This window comes from Stegastes partitus, unplaced genomic scaffold (genome assembly GCF_000690725.1).
Source record: "Stegastes partitus isolate 25-593 unplaced genomic scaffold, Stegastes_partitus-1.0.2 Scaffold239, whole genome shotgun sequence".
Classification (NCBI taxonomy): Eukaryota; Metazoa; Chordata; class Actinopteri; family Pomacentridae; genus Stegastes; species Stegastes partitus.
The window spans coordinates 37,243-64,383 of NW_007577970.1; the positions used below are offsets into that span (position 1 = coordinate 37,243).

The 27,141-nt window shown below is 40.2% G+C and overlaps 1 protein-coding gene across 5 annotated transcripts in view; it reads left to right on the forward strand.

Annotated features, from left to right (window-relative positions):
- Positions 1-1,461: 1,461 nt before the first annotated feature.
- Positions 1,462-27,141, forward strand: part of afdna (afadin, adherens junction formation factor a) — a 109,314-nt gene continuing 83,634 nt past the window's right edge. For all 5 annotated transcript variants that reach the window (XM_008281605.1, XM_008281609.1, XM_008281607.1 and 2 more), the window contains exon 1: positions 1,462-1,727. In XM_008281605.1, coding sequence (XP_008279827.1) covers positions 1,626-1,727 — 102 coding nt within the window. In that variant the 5' untranslated portion in view covers positions 1,462-1,625. The remainder of the gene's footprint in view (positions 1,728-27,141) is intronic.

The following is a 27,141-nucleotide window of genomic DNA, read 5'->3' on the forward strand; positions in this document are numbered from 1 at the left end:
GCACACACGCAGAGGAAATGAGTTTAATTATGAGAAGTGTATCCACAGGAAGGAAAAACCAGCAGTGACACAGGTTATCAGTTAGCTGCTGGAACTGCAGACAATGGCTCATCCATCCCGAAAATATAGGTGTGTGACTGAATGTGCGTGGTTACTTACGTCAGGAGAAAACGGTCTTAAAAAGTTATTCACCAGGATGAGAAAAATCCTTTTGCTGTTGTTCCCATGTATTGCAAAATTTTCCAGAAACTTTTATTTTGAAATGAAAAAATTAAAGTAATAAGATTATGTTCAGTGCATTGTTTTGCTTTTTGCAATGTGGCAGAGGCATAGATAGATAGATAGATAGATAGATAGATAGATAGATAGATAGATAGATAGATAGATAGATAGATCGATAGATAGATAGATAGATAGATAGATAGATAGATAGATAGATAGATAGATAGATAGAGACAACAGAAAACACTCCTCTACTACAACTCCATCTTTAACAATTAATTCAATACTAATTGTGATAATTGCAGTAAAACAATACAGGCAATTTTTTATGTACTTTTAAAAAAAATTCAACCTTTATTTCATCAAGCAAATCATTTAGAACAAATGTTATTACTTATTTACAGAAGTGACCTGGCAAAAGGCAAAGCCGCTTGACAAAGCAGGGTGAAGACTGAGAAGAAACATCAAACCAATAGTATAACCAATATTTTGATCTGATATACATTTGCAGCAATAAACAAAAATCTGGTGTTAAGCACAAAAAATCCCTTTACCATAGTTACAAGACAGTAACACACACACACAGCACCATTTCAGAACAGCCAAGACGGTTTGCTTTGCCTGTTTTGTTATTGCTGTTTTCAGAATATTACATAACTAAAAGGATATGATAAACTTGATTTATTCGCAACTTTTCAAAAGCTGTTTCATAGTGCCTTGCATGGGAAAAAAATATTACACAGTTCAGTGCAATAAAAATAAAGAAAATTCAGCAAATAAACTTAAAGACAGCAAATTATGTGGATGCTTCTTTTACAGTAGTTTGTTGTTTTTCATTTAATGTGAGTGTTTAAAGCTTTTCTAACTTAATGCATATCTGCATGTTTATTTGTGTACATTTATCTTCCACAATAAGTGCATTCTTATAATTCAAGTAAATAAACAAAAAGATGAATAATTGAGAGATTTCATCAAAGAACGTCAGACTTGTAGATTTGGTGTGTTTGTGATGAAATAAATCGCTAAGCAGGTTAATTAAAAATGGCTGGCTCAATTAATTGACACACATTGACGTAATCCTGCTTACTAGCCTGAGTAGCCTACTTATTAGTAACCCTTTGTGCATGTAGGAGAGCAGCGTCATGAATCACATCTATTGGCTCTCAAACGGTTAACAGCGCTGCGCGTTCACCAACACCGGGAGCGCGCAGAGGCGCACCGGGAACGCGAAGCAGGAGCAGATCAGACAGCAGGTCGGTCGGTGAGCTGAGGGACAGACCACACGAAGCACCGGCGATAAAACACACACCTGAACCTTTGGTTTCTCCTCCTGTGGACTAACGTTACGGGAAGTTTTATTCAACAGCACAGACGCTTGGAGAGGGTCACAAAGGCTGTCCACCATGTCGGGGAGCAGGGAGGAGGAGAGGAGGAAACTGGCCGACATCATCAACCACTGGAACGCCAACCGGCTCGACCTGTTCGAGATCAGCCGGCCGACAGAGGTAGGAGACCAGCTCGGAGTGTCAGGAGAGGCCGCGGACCCGCAGGCCCCCTCCTGGGTGAATGGGAGTCCGTAAAGCTGCCACTGGCTGCCACTTGTGTTGGAAATGTTGAAAGCCAAGCTGTTGTGGGCAGCGTGGTTTACTTGGTTTACTCGGTGGTAAGTCCCCTTACGTGCACGGAGAGAATGAATGCCAAACTCCATTGAAAAATCTGACGATTTACTACATCCTAGCATACACACATTGTACAACACGGGGTCCTAGATATTAACTTAATCTTTGAGCTTTCACGGCGACTAACTAGGCAAATTATTTAATTGTCCGCACTTCAGCATTGTGTGTAGGTACATGTTTCTCTCCTTTTTTAAAGAAACATTTCACACCAACGTAGCTAGCTACTAGCTACCGCCCACAACTCTGTATTTGGGAAGTAGCGATAATATTTTTTAAAGTTGACAGCTTACTTAAACAGTCGGTGCTTTATTTTTAAGAAATATGCCGAATTGAAGTGAATATCAGCAATTTATTAAATATCTTGAGGTGTATTCTTGGAAACGTATATGCCTGCGATAGGAAAGCCGACACTGAATTCCCAGATTTTGAATGGAGTTTGGTGTGTTGTCTCCAATACAAGAGGGAACGGCACGTAATGGGGCTAGCTAGCTAGTTAGCAAGCTCATTACCTGTAGAACAAAACGGAAGCCCTGTCATTGTCTTAAATAAAAGAAACAGTTTCACCTTTTTATTGGCGTCCCTGCATGTGACTATTATTTAAATAGAGAGCACAAACTTGTAATACACCCAGCTATGCCAGTGTTAGCTGTGTGTGTTGCGTGTAGCAAGTGTGCAGCAGTGCCTGCAATGGCTAATAAACCCAGTAACACGGTGAGGGTGTTTGATACGTTGGACAAATAGATAAAAGCTTAAAGTATTAGCAACAAGCTAGGTGTAAATGCTTACGCCCGATAGGGCACACAAAGCGCGAATGCTGTTAGCTTACAAGCCATAACACAGTCCCCCTGACAGTGCAATACACTGGCCATGTCATGTCGTCCTGCATTGTCCTTACACTAGCTAGCTTGACGCGAGCTGCTTGTTTGACCAGCAATAATTTGACCCTGCAACATATTGGGGAGCAGTGCTGTAATTAAACCGCCTCTTTGGAATCAGGTTGTTTACTAATAACATGACAGGATAAGAAACTCCACCCTGGAGGCTTTCAGCTAGCTACTAGAGAACAGCTTGGTTTGATGATGTCTGTAGTCTTTAACAAGTTAGTCAATATCCATCTAACCGTACTCCTGACTGGAGCATCTCATGGCCAAGTAGTTTTGATTTAAAGCTGCGACTGTGATTGTGGCAGCTGCAGTGTTTTTAGGCGGGCAGCCCACCCCCACCTCTCCTTGGATAAGGTTGTAGGGGGGCCACAGGGTCCCCTCTCCTCTTCTTGAGCCGATTAATTTATCAGGATTGAAGCTGGCCAGCCGTTGGCCAGAGTTGTGTACTGCACACACACACAATCTCTCCATTCTGTGAGCAATGATTAACCCTGTCCAGAAGTTCTCAAGGCTGTAATTCTCTCAGTGCACAAGGAGCATTGCTTCAGCGTTGCTGCCGAAACATGCTTAGAGTGTAGTCCAGCAGAACATGATTAAATATAAGCAGATGCGTGGCCTTCCTTGCCACACCACGCCCTGCCCATATGTCAGCTGGTAGAGCCCCCAAGCTGCACAAGTGTCCTTCAAACTGTCTAGACTGCTCCTAAGTGTAGCTGTGCATGAAATATGCTGTGCTAGATATAAACATGTACGATATGATGTATGATTGACACTTGTATTAGATTTAACTCACAAGATGAAAACATCTGATAATTTACGTTGTTAGATTTCTGAATTTCAGACCAACCTGCCATTGAGAGCAGTGAGATCATTCGTGTGATTAGATTAGCCATGGATGACTGATTAGTCTGGAGCAAAGGTTCTCAAACTTTTTAATCTTGCAAACCCAAACTGAATAAGTCCTGCTGTGGGACTTACGATGGAGCTCATTATAACATAACAGGTACTTGAATCACGTGGGGACTCACAGAGGGTAGAGGTTCAATAAACACTGAGCTTGGCACAATAGCTGTACAGTGTTCAAACGCAATCACATCAATGGTTTATTTTATTTGGATAAAAAGATTGTGGGAAAGTTTGCTTTGCTTCAGTTTTGTATAAAGACTGTCTCGGCTCACACACCACTTGGTTATAAGTGAACATAATGAAAAGGTTGAGATTTGGTCATTTACATTCCCTCTAGGTTTTGGTGTGATGTGTTTGGTGGTTTGCTGATATTGTGGGGATGGAATGTCCATGCATCTGCACCATACTCAGTGTTAAATGATGTGTGTAGTTGGAAATGAAGCCTGTTGTTTAATTCCTCCATCCAACTCAAACAATTGCAGTTCAAAAAGGTAGCATTGCAAAACTTGCTACATGTCACCTAAAATGATGGTCTCAGTCCTGTATGAGTAGAGGTGTTATACTTTTTTAGGATTGTGAGCACAGTGTCTGCAAGAATCTTTTTGCAGCCCATTGTACTTGGAAAGCTGTACATAAAGAGAAAAGCTGTTGACAAGATTGTCCTGAATATAACTTTTGATATGAAAACAAGCCGAGCAGATCTAAAGCAATGTTTTAGACACCAAGGGTCAGAACTAAAAAGCAAGTTTTTTGACGTTTAGAAATGGGTCCAGTTTAGAAACTGTTCCTTCATGCCTTTTTCTGTAGCGAATAAGCTCCAGTACATGCCGTGAAGCTAAACCATAAACAAGTGTTGGAGGTACATATCTAAAACATTGGCGGTACAGTGACACACATTGTACAGGACAAGCAGACCTTGCATTTGGCGCAAGGGACAATTCCAGATAAATGATAGAGAGTAGATGATGCATATCGCCTTACAAATGTACTCTCAGAGTTCAGTCAGTGTGCAATCAGCCAGTATGCATCCAGCAATACAATTAGGTGTAAGGAAGTGGCAGTGACAGTCTTGTAATTAGCAGGTAGTAGTACTCTTTAAGCCAGTAACTACATGTAACATTGTCATTAATCAAGCAGGTCAGACATTTATTATGTTGCCGTTTTGCTTGGCAGAGGCAGTTGGAAGCAGTAGTTCAGTGGTGGGGCTGCTTCCTCTGTAAGTGTGATTGTCCTTAGATGAGTGCTGAAACATGTAATCAGGTTGTATGTTTAAAAAAAACACTACTTGCGGTAAACAAGGCAAAGTCAGATGGGTCAAATTGTTATGTTTCTGTAATGCAGGTAAGACGGTTTCAAACTTCCTCCACTTGTCCTGAGTGCTGAGCTAGGGAAGTTTTTCACTTTTTTTTTTTTCTGAGCAGCTCAACAGAGGCTTATGGTTTAAAAATGGGAACAGCAGCTTTTTAGTCTGTCCAGTTCTCAATTGATCCTGCCTGGAACAAGGCCCCCTGCACCACCACGTCACCTACATTGTACAGCAGGCTCAGCAGGCCGTTTAATATTCGCAGGATAAGTTATACACATACAAGTTTCCAACTTTGCTTACATTCATACTGACTTGACTTGACCACATATTAGCCTGTAGATGACTGATCCCAAAGTGGGGTCTCTGCAGCAGCTTAAAAAGAAATTTATTATTAGATCTAAATTATTCTATCTAAATTTAAGACATTTAAAAGAAATAAATGCTTTAAATAGCCTTGATAGAGCTTTGAAGTTGCAGCAGAGCTAGAAATATAGCAAATATTACGTCACGTTACATACTTTTACTTTCATTTGTCCACTGTTAGTCGAAGCCGCAGACATCATGCTCCTATAGAGAACAACAGGCTTAATACAGTAGGACCGATATTTTCTTTGTATTATATCGGCTTAGGTAACCAGAGCAGAAAATCTTCCTTATTAATGCACACTTTTTTCCGCTTATGTAGCTCATATAGATTCATGAATGTTGTGCCAGTCAGACATGGACTTGTTTTGGTTTTGCTATGCTGCTATGGGTTTTCTGGCTGTCAGAATTGCTAATTCAATTTAGTCTTAAAATGTCCTGAGTTTGTCTCTGCAGTTGACGTAACAATAACACCTAATGTCAGCTTTGCCTGTAATTACAGTCTGCTGTGACAGAACTACACAAGTCACATGCGAGGTTGAAGAATAACTGCTCATGTAGCCTCCCACCATATGACATACAACTGGCTGAATGGATGTAGAGGAGAACCTCACACCCATTTACTCTCAGCGTAATGGACGGTTGTTACACTTGGAAGGTTGACTTAAAAGAAAATTCAGAAATGCTGTTTAAAAAGGACGCAGATGTAAGCAGCAGAACAGAGTAAGGTGGAAAATTGTACGATTAAAAATGCATTCTGCTTGTCGTAAGTATGGCTTTAAATAAACTCCTCAGCTCCATTATGTATAGCAGCGCTGTATAAGATGACAATGTGTTAATATGCTATTACGTTCCCAGTATTGCATCTTTGCTGTGCCCCAGAGAGGTGGAGAGACCTAAAAACTGTGGTGGTTTGAGCATTTGCAGGAGACTAAAGGGTGCAGGTTTATGGCAGGAGTGTTCGCATCTGGTCAATGGTTTCCTCACAGCACAACCTTCACTGCCTCGTACAGCAGCAGCATATGGTTACTTTTTTCTCCATATGTGGAAATAAACAGCAGGATGGTGGACAACGGAAGTATTTATTTGATTTCTTTATGCAGCAAAGTGTCGTACGAGAGGCTTGGGTTGCATTTATGTTGCTTCTTTTGACTCTAGTCAAAGGCCAAACCACAAAAACAGAGAAATTACCATTGTCACAAAATGTCTTAGGCCTTTTCTGATCATGTTAAAACTCAGGAAAACATTATTTTCCCGTAGTACTTATAATTTGAGGTGAAAGGTACTTACTAGCAGGAAGCTTGTGTCCACCTTCTTTCCCATGTGCTGTGAAACTCAGCATGAGCAGACTCGTAGTGACATCAGCCACCACTCTCTCCCTTTCCCTGCTGCACAGGAAGCAGGAAACTGAACAGGAAGTGTGTGTTTCGTGGAGATAGTGTGTTTCCTGCCGTCTAGGTGGAATGACTGTGTTGTTTTCAGAGTGATGCGTGATCAGATTTTCTATTATTTCACCAACTATTTCCAGATTCTGCATCTCCAGAATAACTCTTCCCACTGCTGGCTTCATAGCGCTGCCAGTACTGACTGCAACTGACCAGTAAAAGTAAATCAAAATAAATATTCTCACAAATATAAAAATAGCAAAGTAAATATCCATTAGGGTGCAGCACTTAAAAAAAAAAAACTATGTGTCAACTGCACTGTACTTGTACTCACATTAGCAGCTTTTAGCCTCACATTAGGACTGTACAACCTCAATATTGTCTGAAATAAAAACTATGTAATAGCTATTCTCTTACTTAAACTGTCAGGTAACTCTCAGTAGCCATAGATGTCCATCCATCAGTCATGAGAGTGACAGCAGATGCATTGGTTAAGTTGCGGACAACTGTATCTTGTTTGTTTATAATGGGCTATTATGACTTGCTGGCTGAAATGCCAATGAGACAAGACTTGGTAACAGGGCTTGATTGCTTTCATAGCTTTCATTGCTGCTGTTAAAACACCTATGGTGTTTGTTATCTCTTTGACCCAGTCTGTTTCTGTCTGTAGAGTATATGCCAATTGCTTGCCTGACGAAGGATTTTGCTTCAAACATAGCAATCTCATGAAGTGTGTAGGAGCTAATTATTGCTATTTTGACTCAAATGTGGCCAAAATAGATAAAATCTTGTGATATGTAGAATTTTAGATTGTGATAGTAGTATAATTGTTATGAGAAAAATGTATATGGAAACTTTAAGGAGAGAAAGTTTACCTACCTCACCTGTCTCCATTTTTGATTTACTGCATATTACCACTGAGCTCAGTGATTTGCACACTGATCCTAAGTGCATAAGGAGATACTTCTGTGTATAATACTGTGTTTCACAATTTCCCTCAATAAAGTTTTATTCAAATTTCTTATTTTAATAAGGGAAAATCTTGACATTCGACCTCTATCAATTCTGTCTGTAACTTTCACAATTAGACATTTGGTCAGCCTTTTACTGCCCATTACAGTTTAATAGAGCTAAGGTGTATTCTTCAAATGTCTTTGTTTGTCTGACCAACAATTTAAATCCCAGAAATTAAGTTAAGTATACTGTTTTGATGAGGAAAAACACAAGCTTAAAAAGTTGCATTCATTAAATGACTACCTTTGCTTCAAGAATAGCTGAAATGATGGATCAGTTATCAAAGCAGCTGCTAATTCATAGTCTAATTGTTTTAGTTTTAATTAAAATTGTCACATAAACATCACTTAATCCCTTATAGGCCTGTTTAAATGTGTGCAAAGATCTCTTTTCATTTAATGTGCTAAGCAATAAGTAGATCATATAGTGCAAGTTAGTGATTATTGGATTTAGAAAAATGTTAGTGTTTTTTTTTTTTTTTGAGGGTTTGGAATCAGAGTATCATGGGAAATTAAAATGCACCGTGGAAAGAGGATACTGTTTCTTGATTTTATGAATCTCATTCACAATGAAAAAAAGGACTGAAGACATTTGCTGGCTGGCTTATATCTGCCTTTGTTTAAAAAGTCAGTGTAGATTTAGTGCATACCTGTTTCTGCAGCAGCTGCTGGTAGTTGGAACATGTTTTACTAGCAGCCCAGTGGAGGCCCGTTTAACAGACCTGCAAGCTTCAGCCACAACGACAGCACCATGAGGTCACCTATGTACAGTAGTGGACTGCTGTGTGCATTTATCTCACTTTGCATTGTTCATCTGTGTGTTCATCGGCCATGCCCTCCCTCTCTCTTTCTGTCTCTCTCTCAGCATGTCATGTGACTGCTGGCTGGCTGCGTCACCATGGTAACGCTGTAGCCGTGATGAGCGCAGACTACTGGAGCTCAAAAAAGAGGCCTCTCACACTCATACCCTGTAGTTGACAGGCTCGCACAAAAGAGTGTGCACTAATGAAGATAGTTGTGATTGAAGGTATTCTTAGTACAGGCTAAAATAGCCATTACCAATTAGTCTGACAAGTGAACATGATTCACTAATCTGCACAATTTGCTGCCCTCTGAGTAGCAGGTGGGTACTTTGAAGCTGCTGGCTACAAAACAAAATTTAAGTCTACATCAAAGTGTTGGTGTTTGCATAGGAAAAAGGGGCCCACTGTACCTCACCTGAGCCTTTATGGTGACCTAAAAATTTGGGCTTGTTTGAAGTTGCAGTTTGTTGAAAGACAAAGCAACATGGTGGGGATTCAGACAAGTAGGTTTTAAATTTTTAACAGCATTATTAAGTGAAAAAAATAATCTCCATCTAGATAAGTGTTTTAGCTGCATTTCAGAAATAATCTCTGGGCATACTACCACACCTGAAAACGTCTGTCACATAACCATTTACGTACACTGGGCTTGCATGTTGGTTGTATGGTTGTAGAAAACACACTACGAAGGAACAACAGAAACGGTGAAAAGTACGACCACAAATTTCCTGAACTGAACAACAGCTGCTAACATGGACTTGTTGTCAACAACGTTTGTAATTTGTTATCATTGGTTGCATTAACTAGTTACAGTCAAGTCTGATGGAAACAATCACATGATCGGAGTGCAGCAAATCCGAAAACGGCACAGTGACAGTTGAGACCCATTCTGAGTGAACCTGGGTGTCTGCATCATAATCTTAAAAAGTCTAAGTGTCTGCTCAACAACACTGAAGTAAAATGTGGTTAGCAGTGTTTTTCAAAGTCAGTTTTAGGGGTCCTAAAGTGCTGGACCAAACAGGAAAGTCAGGTGTAAATGTAGTAAAAGTTATATGTTTCAAAACAAAAACATATTAGCATGACCTTAGTCTTTAGTCTCTGTCATTAGAGAACACTGACAAGCTAAAGCCTAGCTGGACATTGACTGAAAACAGCATGCAGCCTTATCAACTCTGTGGATAAATGTAGACGCACACAGAGGCAGGTGTAATGCTCATATCACTAGCGATGATGTGACTTTTTCCACTTCATTCTGCCGTTATCGTGTGGAAACTTTATGTCAATTCTTTTATATTCAACTGCTTATGGGTTTTTGCGCTTCTTTGCTTTTCTAACCAGAAATCAGCTCAGTGCAGTGCTGAGAGGACAGAACAGCTGTTGGTTTTGATCTTTTCAGTGTTTAATTTGGTCTAAGTCTTAATTCTCGCCGTCACTATAACCTTTGACTTCACAGACTACTTTTACTCGGCAGTAGCATAGCTGCAGTCCCAGCCACATCCGGCTGCAGGCCTCAAATAAATCTAGCTCTGGATGTGGTGGAAAGTCCATGTCCACCTGTGTTGTCCCTGTTGCTGTACACGTCTGCTGACTGTCTGCCCATCAGCCCAACCAGATGAAGCTGTAAATGTGTTGCATGTCACATTTCATGGCCAAACGGTAGGTGAGGCTGTGTGTGCATGTGTGAGAGTAATCGCACCACAGCGGTTCATTACGAAGCAGGGCAAAAGATCACGACCACAAGACTTATAGCCTGTCCAGCAGACTTATGGCCCATGTCCCTCTCTCATACTCACAAATAAATACACAGACAGATGGACAGACATGACTGGATGAGTAACCTTGCAGCTCATTTTCACTGGCCAACCACTGCTCCACGTTACTAAAGTCAGTCCTGTGACAACATCTTCGGTGACTGTCACTGGTGGTTTAAACGTTAGCAAACAGATATATTTCCCTGCTCACAGGTTGTCATTTTCACTCAGTCTGGACTAGTGCCGTACTGCACTTTATTCCTGCAGTTTGACAGCACGTAAGGGAGTGATGGTGTTTTTATATTTCTTTACTCAGACGTCTCAAACATTTTTCCTGTAGACTGTGAACTCGCAATTCCACTGCAGTTGTTTGCATGCCTATTAGTCAGTTAATTCTGGCAAATCATTATTTCTCTCTATAATCTTAGTGTCTGTCAGTTATAAGGCTTTATTTTTATTTATTTTTTTCTTACAAAGTACACAACATCACAAGTCAAGGAAATTGTTGTTGTAAATTGATAAATACAAAAACCAAACAATTAAAAATCATTTTATCAGCATTTTGTGTAGCACGTCAGTATCTAATCTTTTTACAGCCACGTAGCTCACTGTGTCAGCTGTAATTAATGCAGCTGGCCTTGGTCTATTGGCTGCTGCCTATTAAAGAGAAGGATGGCTTCACACTGGACAGCCCAGGATATTTATCACCGCTGTTTATTTCCAGCATGTGAGGAAGTCCACTTTAGCCTCCTGTACAGTGATTGAGCCCCTATTTGGGTCATGGGGGAAACTGTTCAGATCAAGATGTGTTCATTATTAGTCAATGTAAATTAGGGCTGCACAGTAAATCATTTCAGCATCGACGCTGTGCTGCATGCACGCGCAGTAGTCCTGTCAGAAGTGAGATGTGTGTGAACGCACTTTACCTCAAACACATCATGCTACTTTTTGAAGCGGTTCTCTGATGCAAAAAGAAAGCCTGCATGGTTCTCATTTTCCATGACTAATCTACAAGAGAATCAGTCTGATACATTATTTTTTTTAAACCTTTATTTACGAAACAGAATTTGTTGACATCGAGGCTCTGCATGCACACAGGGAAATGAGACAGGATGGAAGCACTGAAAAGGAAGATTTGGTTGCAAAAAGAGGCACATGTCAATGTGCTGTATTGAATATTTTATGGAAGTATTTTGGCTACAGAACGCATGATGTTGATCAAAACCAGGTACTTTGTGAGCAGTGTCTTTTAATTGTTGCCAAGACACCAGTCAATGCTTCTAATTTCTTTTACTATTAAAGTCAGCACCATACGGCTGTGCAAGATGATTGCAAAGGCAGATCTTTCCAAGACGAAGCACTGCTTTGGACGCTTTTTAAAGTTTCAGACCACACGAGAAAGGTCCCAAATTTCTCTTCTCAACCTTTGTAATATTATTTTTAATTTCTGAGGCACATGCACTCCTCTACAAAATCCCCCCACAAAATCCTCTACAAATGATTAATTTCTTTTTAGTTATTCAATTCCTGTATTTTTTCATGTTGCAGTACATATCACAGAAAAACATGCAGTTTTCCCCAATATCATGCAGCCCTAATTTAATTGTGTATCTGACAGAAGTCATGTAGTTGCTGTTAGTTCAAAATAGGGAAATGGATGGGGATATTTGGTGCTCTGTTAGCAGCAAAATGTGGTCATAATAAAGGAATACCTCAAATATTTACGATGATTAATGGTAAAGTATCTTGACTGAAGCACTGACGTCTCAGCATCCAGGTGCAAACCAAGAAAGCTTGTTGTAGGTTAGAAGCTGTGGCAACAGGAACTGATTATCATGAAGCAAATACACAACTAATTACAGGCAGTTTTCATATTTTAACATGTGCCATCAAGCCCAACCATAGACAACTTTGTGTTTATACACAGAGAAAACATCACAAGACTGTGATGCCAGTGAATTCAAAACAGCAACTGAGTATATCCCAAACACAAATTTACGTGGTTTCGGCAGCTTCTACAAAAAATGCTGAAAAAAAAGAAAGGTTAGGACTTAGGAAGAAGTCTTAAAAATGCTGTGGTTTCTCATTGCAAAGTATCTAGTGAGAAGTCGTCCACAGACTCACAGTCTACGTTTTTTATTTACACATTTTGTTTAGGTTGCGAAATTTATCAGATACTTGATGGTTACTTTAATGTACAGGTTCTTTAAGCCTTAAATTAAACTTGGTCAATCTTGCAGAAACCCTGCTCTACTTTGCAGGCAGTTAATTTTCTGTGATGGCCCGCCGGATTCTGATCAATATATGCTAAACTGCTCCCTAAAGAAGCATCTCTAAGCAATCCAGAATAACACATCAGCATGGTTTCTGTGTGAGGGCGTGGGTGTGTGTGTTTGAGGATCCAATTGGGTAATATGTCATGGTTTTCAGGGTTCCTGCTGGTCATGGTATTTCAGGAATGCAAATGGGGTTTTGAGTGGAGGATTCCAGTCAAAGAAGGTCAGGTAACTTGATAGATTCTCAGTGGAAATTGAGGAATGTCAGGGATTCCTAAAAGCAGCAAGAAATCGCTCCCCTTTTCTTGTTTTGTTGCATGTAATGAGTGTCTTTCCCAGCTAGTTTTAAAGATTTATTGCAGTAGACCGTTTTCAGCCAAACTGCAGTGGGATTCAGACAGTTCACTCTCTTAATAAACAAAGGGGAAAAAAAGAATTTAGGAAAGTCATGGAGGAGTCATGGAATACACATTATGACCACAGCAGGGGTTCCTTTCTCCACGGAAGCACATTTGTTGGAAAGCACCTGTGGTTCATAGTCTCGCTCTCTCTTTGCTCTTTCCCTCTGTCAATTACACATTCCTTCTCTGTGATTTGGCCTCTCTCTTATCTATCTTTTCTCTCTTTCCTCTTGTTCTAAAACAAGCAGTGTATTGTGTGTGCTCAGCAGAGCAGCCCGCACTCAAAGCTGTGTATATGTGTGTGAGTGTGTTTGTCCCAGCCAGCCTGTCAGACCATGTTAATCCCCTCAGAGGCCCGGCTCACCTCCTCCCCGCCTTGCCCCCCGCCTTTGTCCTCCTCTGGCCTTCATTGGCTTGTGTTGCCCTCTCAACCACCTGATATGCTCTCCCACCTGTCAATCACAACCCACTCGAGTCCACATGGGCCAATCGCACAAGAGGTAACCCCCCATTGACCTCACAGGATCAGACAGCAATCAGGCAAGCACCGATGACTATGACTGTTTAGCACCGCTTGCAACCAGCTCCCATGGTGCTTTGCAGCAGATCAATGTCTAAGTCGTGTTCCACAAGGAGGGAAAACAAGGAGGTGCAGTCTGTGTAATCATTGAGAGTAACAAGGGGTAAAACCTATTGTTTGTCACATGTTGGCAGTATTCTTGTGGTCGGATGACAGTTGCTGTAGGACCGCAAAGTAGTGGACTTTAAAACTTCTTTTATTAACGGCAGCATTAGATGAAGCGTGTATTTCTTCGTTTTTTTTGTTCTATGCTCCCAATACAACGAGGTAGTGTTAGTTTGTGAAATCAAAAATACCATGTCGGGCTTCTCTCCAGGCATCTTGCAGCATGTGCAACAGTCACACTGGAGGAATTCATCACAGAAGATACCCTGGGACAGATTGCTACACTGATAGAAGATTTAGTAGCTGTGAATGCAGTGAGGCTTGGTTTTATGTAAGGCTATTGTAGTCATCAAAGACTAACTATGCTTCTAGATAGCTGGCTGCAACACATTTATATGTCCATATACTTGCATTTAACTAACAGTAAAATGCTTTCTCTGTTAAGAAAGACTTTCTGGAAACGGTAGTAAATAAAAAATAGTCTTTATGAGTCTAATGGTCAAAACCAGCATGGGTGTGATACTTTTGGATTAGTTCAACTTAATTACATTTTAACAAGCCCTCCACAATCTCACACATACACACACACAGCTATGGCAAACAAACAACACAGCACACAAGTGACATTCCACAACTCATAAAGCCGGAACCACAAAATATTTGGTGCTGTCTCTGTGTGCTGAAGTGTTTGCTCGTTTGGCGCCGTTGGTCTGTGAAAAGTATCAGCCTAACATACTTATGACAGCAGATGTGTGGATGGACTCAAAGGAACATCACTGGACTTCGCTTGCCATGATTTCTTTCTGTCTTTCTTTCTGCATGAGCTCTTTCTGTGATGCCTTCAGAGGCTCGGCCAGGGACGGTGGTGTATTCTGTCAAAAAAAGCTGTCATCGTATCAAAGAATCAAATCCATAGCTGCAGTTTCTCCACTGCCCTGCACATCGGTTTAGTGTTTTTAAGGTCTTTATATATATATATATTTTTTGCATTTAATGACCTGAAACCTTGCTGTTTTGGTTAAGTCTCATTGCTCTCAGCAGTTTGGCTTTCAGCTGCAGCAACTGTCATAAGCTCTCTGTGTAAACAGTAGACAGATAGTTGGCGACTAGCTGATGAACATAGTTGAAAAGTCAGGAGATGGAGGAAACCAAAACAAAGCTAAAAGGAGACTGGGTATTAATCTTACATTTCTCAGATTTTCTGTAACATGACTCCACACAAATGATAATATTGCACAGTGCTGCATGTGTATGTAGCCAGCTTTTGTTTGCTAACTGTCACCATGTCAACTTTACAAGGTGTCATTATGCCATTATATGGTATTGTGTTTACAGTGTGCTCGCCCTGTTCCTAAGTGGAAAAAACTAAATAAATAAAAATCAATGCCTAACTTACAGCCTGGCATTAACTGCCATGGCATGTGTTCAAGAGAGCACTTAAGGTTTAGTTTACTGTATGAAATGCATGTTTAAATAAATTGTTATCTTTTATCCTTTATTCAATCTGATCATAAATCTATCAGGTTAAATGAAAGCACAGCTCATAATAGTTGCAAGTTTTCAAAGCAGTACAAATATTCAACGACTGCACAACTGACTGCGACTCATTCAGACTGAGAAGTGAGCAGTCTTAAGCTAGCATATACATATTTTGGAGAGAATCGAAATGTTTGGCAGCAAAATACGCACCAATATGTCACAAACATCATCACTGCTCAGTCTGAGATGTGCAGCGAGCAAACTGGAGCAGCTTTAAGTTACATACCAACTCGGTCAGAGAGGCCTGTGTGTTTGTCCACTCCTCTGATCTGCTGGTTGTTATTAGACCCCCCAGTGGAGCTGCACCCTGTCCTCGCCCTGTCTCAGCCTCAGCCCCACCCACCTGGAAGGCCCTGGTGAAGAATTTGAACAGATATGCAATAATACTGTGTGGGTGTCCTCAGTGTGCTGGGGACTTCCCCACGCTCTGCTCCACCCCGTCATATTTGTTGATCTTAGCTGTCCACCCTGCTTCATAAGAGCGGCTTTGACAGACACTCACACACATTTACACTCACAAACACACAGCAGTGCAGCAGCATAGTGGTGATGTGTGACTTGGGTTGACATCGCTGACGCAAGCCCAGACTGACTGCGCGTGCGTGTTTGTGTGTGTGTTGGTGTGCGAGCATGTGTGTACTGGTATTTGTGTGTGTGTACCTAGAAGTTCAGAGTTGGGGTGGATAGCTTTCCCAGGGAAAGGGAACAAATGTATTTCTCTGTAACTTCCTTTCTTCTGGATGTTATTATGTGTGGCCGGACAGTGTGTTTGTATGCATGTTTAAAAGGGGAGAGGTTGCAATCCAAGCTACTGTTCCTGGTGAATTGTTTGTCCAAGGAGGCAGCGTCTGATGCAAATGCACTCCATTATTCACGGGTGCAGTCAGTGGCTGGGTTCAATCCATAACACTGTTGATACCAGCCAATTTAGCCAACCAGAGGAAAGTATGTGAAAGTTTTCTGTGCCGGACTGCTGGAATGTCCTGATGCAGTTAATCCTGCACATGTGGCAATGAAGCTCAGACCAGGGCTGCTGATTCTTTGCACTGTGTTTTTGGTGAAGGCCAGATGATGTCATGTGCTAATTTGGATACTTGTGGCATCAGTTGCACCAGTTTCAGCATATCTGCAACTGTCATTAGCACATTTTGCTCTTTTAATGCCAGTTAGAATGAAATATAAGGCTTCTGCTCTTGTAGTTTTGTGCTAATTTTGTTTAACCAGCAAATTAAAATCAAATCTCCACATCTTGGGTCTTTTATAAAATACTTAAGGAAACATCACAAGTTTGTAAAGAGATCAACAATGTAGCTACATTTGTTGTACGGCATTTGAAAAGTGTGTGGGTCTAGTGAGATGTGGGGGCTGTGCACTCATCATTTATTGCGGACATATACCTTTTATCACACAACAAGATTTGCTAGTGACTCTTTGCAGGTTCTCTGTTTTTATTTTTATTTATTTTGTACCTATTTAGTATTTAGCACCTTTAGGTTGTGGACACAAACAAAACAAGAGTTGTTAAGACCCTCTGAGTCTGTGAACTGGGGATAGTTGTATTTTTCATTAATTTTAGACAAAATTATTAGTTGAAGAATCAGAAACTATTTAACTGATAGTAAAAATAATTGTTGAGTGCTGCCCAAAATGCTACCCAAGGTTTTATTGTCCTTATAGAAGAAGCTGTTGTGTTCATTGTTAGATTGTCTGTGTTGCTTGGTCCCCTGTTTGGTTGCTCTAAAGACTGTCATACTCTAATGATGATCCTCAAATGTTCTTGACTCAAGTGGGACATATTGGCAGCCCTCTATTACCATTTCTGTTGACACATGGAGCCATAGTTGAGACTGTAATTGTAGTTCATGTCCATATCTGATTTTAGTCAGTAGGATTATGAGATCCAGGTAGCCGAAGGAGGAAAATGAGCTGAGGGGAGAGAAGGAGTTGCATTGCAGTCTGCCAGACTTACTTTTGCGCCATCCCTAGAAATGCTGTATTTATATTGATTGATTTTTTTCAATATTAGAATAGAATTATGTTTTTGTTTTATGTACAGGAATGAAACCCAAGCATCTGTCTGCTCTTAGCAGTAAACTCGTACATGGGTGCTTTTTAGAATAAGAGCTGAATTAGTTTGTTTGGATTAAAGAAGGCCTTATTCATGAAGACCTTATATGTATATTAATATGCCGTAGAATGTTTTGCCACCCTTTTTTATTTGTCCACCTGACACTTGAGTAGTGGGCATGGCCTGCCTACCAGCGCCATGGCAACATGACACCCAGCAGAGGTGGTTGCCATAGCAGTGTTCAGTAGCTTGTTGGTGTTGGATTCCATTGGCAGGCAGCTACTATTCAGGGGAGTGTTTGTTTTCGGAGGCAGCCCTCTGTAAAAGTGGCTAACCATCCATTAGTTTCGTAAATTTACTTTAATGCTTTCAGGCAAGATTCACACTGTAAATGTTTGACATTTAGAAAAGATGTCAACCGTACTGCACATTAATCTTTATTAAACATTTTGTTTAAAAAAATAATGTCTGGGCTGGTAAGGAAACAGATTTTTATCAATTCTGCAGCTAATTTTAACAACAGCTCAAATTCGTACTTGACTAAAATGACCTGGGATTCATTTGGATGTGCACAATCTTTTGTTGAGTTGATCGTCAATGGTCAGAAAATTAATCAACTGTTAGAAATATGTGCATTTATTGCTTTAACGCGTCTTATGTAAAAGATAATAGATGGTGGATTTGTTAAAATTTTGTTGTCACCCTGTGGAATACTAGGATGGCTATTTTTTACAACGTTTGGACGTTTTGTCAGCAAAACTGTTGAATTACAAAAAAAAAACACCTATTTAGTTTTAGTTTTAATCTTTTTAACTTGACACCTCCTTTATGACCTCAAAACACCAGACTGTACAATCACGTGTTCCATTTTCTCGCTTCTTCCAGTGCTTTCAACTGTATCGCATACTTCAGCAAACTGATGTATTTAAAAACGTTTAGGTTTGAACATTTAAAGAAATTGAGAAGTTTCAACATCTGCAGCTCACATGACGACTGAACGTTGAAGTCCTTGAGTTGTGATTGTTTTATCAACAGCAAAATATGTATTTTATTCATGTTTAATGACTGCCTGATGTGAGTTTGCTTCCTCCTCAAGTTGGACTCCACGCTGAGTCGCTAAATGAATCTCTGGAATTTTCACCCAGTATGCTGTCAAAGTTTCTCTAGACTTTCATTAAATATAAACCCCACACAGGAAAGAGAGAAAATTCCACAGAAAACAGAAAGAATTTCCTTGTGGAATAGAGGTATGGCATTTTTTACTGAAGTGCACATTCACATGAGACTCATATTATCAGTTGACCTCTGCGTTTGAGCTAATTTGTGGTGGAATTTTTTACTTTGCAGATTGTCGTCATGGCAGATTCACACAGGATTAAGCACTTAGACGACCTTTGTGGTTATTAAAAATTCTAAGAGGACCCCAGATAATACTGGTCCCAGTATAATAGAGCTTTAAAAGCCGAGTTACACAGCAGTTAATTACTATGGAGGCCCTGAATACAGTAGGTAATCAAAAAAAGACTTATTAAAACATCCTGAATTTGTTGTTGGAGTGCAGACGGAGCTCAGGCAGTGTCAGTCTGTATCGGTTATTTCAATCTGCCCGTCTTGGTGGGTTTATCAGGCGGTTTACTGTTCGTCTCTGTCTGCGTGGACCGACTGTTTTGGTCTGTTGGTCACTCTGATAGTTTGTCACCACTACCTCCCCCTGTTTTGCACCAAAGTCACTCCAAGGCTGAGCGAGAAGAAAGATGTGGGCGGACCTGCATAATTCAACGCCTCATCCCGAGTGTGCTAGTGCATGTGTCTTTGTGTGTGCATGTGTGCACGCTGCATTCTTAAGAGTGCTTCTTTATTCTTTGCACGTTGGGACCTTCAAAAATGCCTGTTAAGGTCACACTCTTGTGCGCTCACGTTCGTGTGTGCACGCATGTGTGTGTGTATGTGTAACTCCATAGCTCTGATCACAAGGTGCCATGTTTAACCAGCCCCCCTGTAAACCACTGCAGACTGCTATTGATCTTCCTTGTACATACACACACACAGTTAGACACGAACACGCCCAGAAGCATGTGTGACCTTTCTGGCTGTTTCTGAAGTCTCTGTTTTCTCTCCCCCTCGCTCTTCTTTCATAGTTACTGAGAATGAGAGCGAAAATATTAGTAAATGGAGCAGAAGTGAATGCTTCCTCTCACTCTGACTCTCACTTTATATGCTTTCACTACAGTTCGACTGATGAGTTTTTTTTTACAGCTCTTATGAATACCCATGTGGATATTTTTAGATTGCATCTGCCAGTGACAAACATTCACTATATTTAGGTTTGACTAAATTTTTACCAAAAGATGTTCAAATCCTGTGAAATCTCAAATAATGTTCATTTATAAAAGCAAAAAGACTGTAGCCCTAATTTATTGTAGGCCCACATTAGTCGCAGGCCTTTATTACCAATTATCTATTTATGTGATTATATCCTAATGTATTTCAGCAAAACCCCAGCCTTATTTGCTACCTTTTTAGTTTATTATAATGCTGTTAGTTGCTATTGCAAACTTCCCTAACGTTTTCCTGCAGATACTGTACATTTCCCTAGCACTTTTGTCATTTATATTTTGCTCTGAATTTCTATTCTTAACTGAAGTACTATTTTTATTTACTACTTAATTTAAATGATTTTCCCTTTAGTGCTTTTGGGCAAGTGTTAAGCTGTTGGCAATGTTGTCATATCCCTCATAATACTTTGATTCCTTCCTTTCTTAACATGAAGGCCAACATCAGATCCACATCATCATGCCGGTCAATTATTGCATTTTTGAATATCAAGATTCTACTTGCTACACATATTTACTTCTTAGATTTTGGCAGCACGGACCTGAAAGCAACATGTTTATTTTTGATGTATTTCTGCACAGCAGATTTATAGTTGTGGATTTATCCTGTGGTATTTATTGTATCTTAACTTTGAGCTGCAGAACCAGTCATGTTCAGTGAAGAACAATGGCTGCTCTGTAACCGTCAGCAGCCTGGGCCTCTACTTATTAACAGAGTTTTTTGTGGGTGTTTGTGTCCAGCCAAGATTGACGAGTCCCCATCAGTAGTCCAAAATATGTCCAGAGTATGTTTGTTTAGAACTGAAATGATTAGTCAGAACTGAAAAAACATTGATTATTAATTATTTAACTGAGTCATTAAACAAAAACACCAAACAGCAAGTAAGGATCTGCTGCTTTTGCAAGAGCATGCAAAACTGTGATGAGCAAAAATCAATAATGAAGACACTATTCAGTTTCAGTCCTACTTACATTGATATATGAATCCAGACAGTTGGAGAGTTTGCGTCTATAACTCTTCTCAAACTGCGCTTGCGGTTCAAGTTGTGCTGGAGAGTTTGTGTCTTCTGGATTAAATGCTGGTTCAGGGGATTTTCCTGTCATTTCGGGGAAACACTGTGCATATCTTGAGTTTTATGGTTTCAAAATGGTCAGGTTTTCAAGTGATTAATGTGAAGGGGAGTTTTTTAGGGAGTGAAATATATGGAACAACACTGTTAGTCAAGTTGACAACTGCATGAGGTATACATCATGTCTTCCTTCACCTGTGGGCTTTACTTTGTGTCTGTGCACGTATGAGTGAGCAAGTAAGGCTGGACACAAGCTCATCAGGCCTTAACAGCCTTGTGGTGGGCAATTATCTCACACACACACACTTGCACACGGTGATTTCCTTCTAGTCGCTGCGCTGTTATCTGCCAGCCTTGATCCTTGTGGGTTGCTTATGGAGGCGTTGAGGCAGTGAGCAGCTCTGATTTGTGGCCAGGCATCACCGCTGGGTCCAGACGATTTATACCGTACCTTCCCACAATGCCTTACTCTGTCAGAATGACAGGGTGGCTGGATGGATGGGGGTGGAGGCTGGACGGCTCGATACCGAAGCAGAAACTCACCTGAAACAAAGAGGCTTTTCTTTGTAGCCACAGAGGAAATGTGTGCATTTAGTCCTCTCATTCATTCAGGACAACAGGCCTCTGCTGCCTGCCTTTGTGTTTTCTGGCAGTTCAGGTTGTTTTCACCTTGCAGGAAATTCTAAAAAAATTAGTCACTCCAAATTCGAGCTGTCGTGATACTGGATTTTTGACTTTGATACATGACAAACTTTTAGACATACCTCCAGAACAGGACTGGTTTTTTGTAATAGTTCAGGATTTTGCAGTTCGGTCGAAAGCATATACAGACTGGGGCGATTGGAGGGCTCATTCCCACTGTGTATATCACATAGACAGTTTAAAAGGTCAGTAATAAATCATAACAGCTCAAGGTTTTCTCCATCTGCTCCCTTGACAATAGCAGATCAAATGACAGCCGTCTGTGCACTAGATTTGTGAAACCATTTGAAAATACCATCTATAAAATGAGCAAATTCAATACTGCGTTCGGATTGAAAGAAAGCAGTATTGATAAAGTCTCACATCTTTTACACAACATTGTCATACAGAAAAGAAAAATGGCCAGATGTAAAATAATACTGTCAAATTCCATTAGTGTTTGCATAAAGTGTCCAAATAATCATGGCTTGTTGTTGTCTCTGTTCATTGTAAATTGTCATAGTAAACCAACCCTCCCAGTTTCCAGGAGTGCTGGGTGACAATTTTAGATTGCTGGTTTTGTCTGCCCACAATCCCTATGATCCCCTTAGAATCATAGGGAAGCAAAAAAACATGTAAATGTTCAAACTTCAGAAGTCAGAACTGGTAATATTTTGAATTCCTGATTGATGTATTGTGTTTTATACTTATTGTATTTTTCAAAGCAGAGGCCGTTACGTTAATCCAAAATTTAGTTGTTGCACTATTAAACAGGGATTAAAAAGTTATAAATGTCAGATTTTCAAATGTGCAAAGGTGCTGTACTACATTCCCTACACTCATTAAAAGCTTGTGTTTTAATCCTCTAATTTGGCTTGAGGCTGAGTCATAATTTTTTTTTCTCCCAAATGTAAAATGTAAAATGAAGAGCAGGAGAGGATGGGGACTTTGGTTTCCCATGTTATATCTGCAACCACAAGTATCAGTCAGATATCTGATATTGTGGATAATGTGGTGTAAGCCTCACGTCCTATGGCTATTTAAAGATATAGGAAAGTAATTCTTCTGCTTCAGGGTTTCTTTGTCTTCAACCCTCTCCTCTTTGCCTTTCTTCCTCTCGGTCTGTCGGTGTGTCTCTGATGTCTTTGAAACGCCTCTGCTCGCATGACTTTTCCCTCCCAATGTCTGAGTTAAAACCTGCGTCCAGCTGACCTTAGACACAGGCTTAGAGAGGAATCCCCCCATGTTTCTGCAGGTGGGGCTGCAACAATATTGACTCAGGAACTCAGTTCATTTTATTAGGCTCATATTCGTGTGTGTGTGTGTGTGTGTGTGTGTGTGTGTGTGTGGAGGAGACTGAGATGACGCACAGCAGCTGGAATCTATTCTCATTTTCAAACAGCCATCATCCAGAAAGCTCCTCTCCTCCCTTCTCTTTAAATTCATTGCTTCAACGCCAAAAAAAAAAAAAAAAAAAATCCAAATTCAAGTATTCAGTGTCTCCATGGAAACTAGGGGTTTAACCTTTGTCTGGTTTGCCAGTATTGGTATTTTAATTAAACACAGGACTGCAGTATCAGTGCAAGAGAAATCACAGACTTGGCAAGCCCAAAAAAGAATTGGTTATTTATATTTTAGACTGGGAACTAGGGCTTTGGTTTTGATATGAAGCAAAGCAGCAGCTTAACTTTAAGCTGGCCAAAGTGGGCCACATATTGTCCAGAACAGCCAGTGTTTAGGGCTGCAGTGCTTCATTTACACATTGTGATAAGTTGTATTTCCAGTTTTCTGCAGAAAAGAGACACGCTCCTTAAAACCAGATTTAAGATGTCAATAGACGATGACCATATAATAGAAAACAGTTTACTGGCTATGATGGTTTTCATATTAGATTTACATAGCATCCATTTGTGCATTAACTTCACTAAATTGAGATCAGAGCTCAAAGCCAGCTGAAACCACTGCTCAGCCAGTGCAGCTCAGCAGCTGATGCCCTGCTCTTACTGTCTAGACTAAGACATGTTCTTAGTGGGTTTGAAGTGCACACCAGAGTTTTAAAAGAGATGGCCAGTAGCTGGTTACAATTACTGAGGTGTCCTAGTGGCTACGATACTATAACCAAAATGCCCCAGGTGCATTTCAGCTGGGGGCCTGCTGCATGTCTTTCTGGACAGGTTTCTAGTTGATCTCTATTAGGCCCCTCTCAGACATGCATTCCTTTCTGTTAGTTTTGACACATATGAATGTGCTGGCTTCATGTCTGACTTTCCATAAAAGTTGCAATGGCAATCTTAGGCTGGGCCTAGTATCATTTCCACTCAGTTTCAGTAAATCTCAACTGCATACTTCAGCTGTTTGTAGGAGTCTTTCCTTGAGTTTATTAGATGCTTATATCTATATGACCATCTGCAGAGAGGGAGAGCTGCGTGCATTTACATGTGGGACAATCTAAGGGCAAGTGACTCTGTAGACTGTTTCTCACTTCAGACAGGTGAGCTGTTGTTACACAGAGTCACAGTTTACAAGTTTATACAGTAGAATAATTTATTATAGAACAGGTTTACATTAGCCTTTTGTTAATTATTGCATTGTTATGCAATGTGTCACTTGATGATCTTGCAGGACTGACAAATATTGTGTGCGTACCTTGGCTGTCTTTCGTGGGGATGTCTGAATGAAGTGGTGAGAAACATTAACATTAAAGTGACATATTTCTGAATGATGGTGTGCCGTCACTTTAACAGATTGAGGAAGCAGCAATATTACATATCCATCCATCCATCCATCCATCCATCCATCCATCCATCCATCCATCCATCCATCCATCCGTCGCTTAATCCTCACTAGGGTCAAGCATGCAATGTTACATATCCTGTATCTGAAATAAACTACTTAATAAAGGCAGAAATGCCACAACACGTTTGAGCAGAAAGCTCCATAAGACTGTAAGGGGCAGAAACACAGTGTGGTTAAAACTGTAACCCACAGAGAAAAATATCCAGACGTTTGTTTAACCACATATGTTTTGGAGTCATACATGACAATATGTATGATATCACATTTAATAATCACTATCGTAGCATCACAGCTTTTCTAAAAGACAGATTTCATTTGTTTTCACAAACCTCAGTGAAGAAAACCCCAAACATGTAAACAAATGAGCTATGCAAGATTTGTATTCTTATCAGCAGTGTTTGATTGATGAAGTCCTTTCTGATTGATATGCACTAATTCATTGTCAACAATGGAGTTATTTGAGATCTAGTGTAGATCTCTGTGTTTTCCTCCAGTTGACCATTACACCTTGTTAAGCCTCCATTAGGGTTTTGTGTGTCTAAAGATTGATTTTTCACAGTATTGGAACTCTGTTAACAGGGTTTTTAAGGCCATTGAACTGTGAATGGGCAACACCTTATCTTAAATACGGTATAGTATCTTACCATTTCTCCAGACCCAGCTCAGACGTGCAGCTCTGCTCAGCCTCAGCACAGAGACGTCACACTGGAGGCCAAAAGTGGTTTAGTGCTTGGATATGGAGCTCTGGTTACTTTCCTTAACACCTGATAACCCCCTACCCACCATTCACCCACTTTCTCACACACAACCACACATACACACACCCAAGCTGTGTATATGCAGGGCGGATTTAAGAAGGCTCCGGAAGGCATGCTGCTTTTACTTTGGAGAACAGGCAAGAAGAGATGTGGAGGAACGATAAAAGAATGAGCGAGACATGATGGAGAGTGTAGAGTTAGGAGATGGTGGTGGATACTAACTGAATGTGAAGAAGTGCTCTTGTTAGCCAGATGCTCTCCTTACGAGCAGGGTTTCTCAAATATATTAGGCCTAAATAAGCTTGTCCATTTGCAGCCTTTCAATTTGTTTCCAATCCTATTTGTTTGTTGATAGGGAAAAAAAAATCCTGTGACACTTATTGTGCACTACTGTTAAACACTACGAGTGTGTTGCCACTTAGATTGTATTTCATTTCCACAATAGAAAGCTGCGCAGTGTAAAAAGGGACTTCTTACCACTTATGATTAGGGTGCATTAACAAAGGTGCACACAGAGCAAATGGCCAACATTAGAGAGCTGGTAAAATGTTCTGCAACATGCTTCTAGCTCAGTGTTTTTCCTCGGGCAGGATGTCCGTGTGCTCATTCCAACTGTCTTGCAAGCCAGCAGATTTTAATTGACTTCATGTTGTTTCTTCCTGAGACTGCTTTAAAGATTTTTGCCTTACTGTAGTTGACATTTTACAGATACCTGAATTTAGCATTTATCAACGGTGTCTTTAGTTATCGTTACAGTTGTTGAATTAAAGTAACAAAGTGTATTGGAGCTGAAAATGCCAATTAACAAAAAAATTATCTAAACTATTTTGATAATTGAGTCATCATTTAAAGTTTTCCAAGGAGATATGCTCCAAAAATGTGTGGGTTCCAGTTTCTAAAAATGGATATGTCTTTCTTATTTATTTATTTTTTTTAACTGGCTTGTCTGACAAAACAGCAATGGGAAGATGCCCTCTGATTATTTTTGATCAGTTAATCAACAAAATAAGTACAGCACGTATGTGTATATATCATACATAGAAGTCAACTCTTCTTTGTATTGTAACTGTTTTGAAGTTGAACGCTCAAGGTTTTATGATGATCGGCACTTTTATGTTGTAAGTGAGTCTGTTTATTTCTCTGTTCAGACACAGAGAACGAAGACTGTAATTAAGACTGCGAAGGCCAAAATACTCTGCCACCAAACAACGCGTGTCAACACAGTCGCCTCTGTTATTTTCTATGTACTGGTCATTGTCATATTTCTAGCTTGACCACTCCTAAAAAAAACCCACATCTTTCTGTTGATGTTTTTCGTGTGTCCAGAGGAGAGGCTAGTCTTTAATGTTAAGAATATGGGTCGACCTGATTTATTTTATTTTAATTTTTTTTGTAGTGACAATACCTCCTATGCATTTGCAGTAAAAGTGAAAATGTTTAAAACTGAAATGAGACAAACTTCAACACCAAACTTTGTTAAATTCCCCTTGTTTATTAATAAAAGAGAGACCTCCTAGTGGGCTGCATTGTGCGGCCCTGTGGTATCTTTTTCAACTCCAGTGTTGTAATGCAGTATGCACATTATCACTCGTGATTTATGTGTCAGTCTGTTTATAGTGCTCTAAGTGTTATGAAAATACCATGTCTAAGCAGCGTACTATGAAGTGAGATTAGTGGGTTAGCGAGTTATGTTGTCCCTAAAGTCAACATTTTCAGTGTCAAGAAGGAGACTGTCTTTTAACCTGCTGAGGAAGCTGAGGGAATACGTAATGTCTGCAAACCAGCTGAGCTGTATGTTAGTAATGCCGCTGAGGGAAGCCACACAGTAACAGTGGCTACCTGTACTTGCTGTTGTGTTGTGTTGGGAACCAGCATGTGTTTAGTTGGAAAGGCAGAAAATGCATAAATACGTTTTCATGCTTGGTCCTGATTTACTGTCAGGTCCATTGTACACTGCTGGCACTGCAGCTAATAGAGCACAGATTAGAAAATTGATCAGTTGTTTAGCTTTTTTTAAAACAGAAAATATTCAATTCAAATTGAACGTTGATTTGGTTAAAAGCTAAAGGGATTTCCATGTATTCTTCATTATGGGGCCTTGTCTGACCTAAATGCACATTTTCAATATTGTGTTTAAATGTATGAAGTTTAAAGTTTTGGAGAGCCAATGTGCTGCTGTCACATCACAAGTAAGCAGCTGCATTGACAGAGTGGTAAAATAA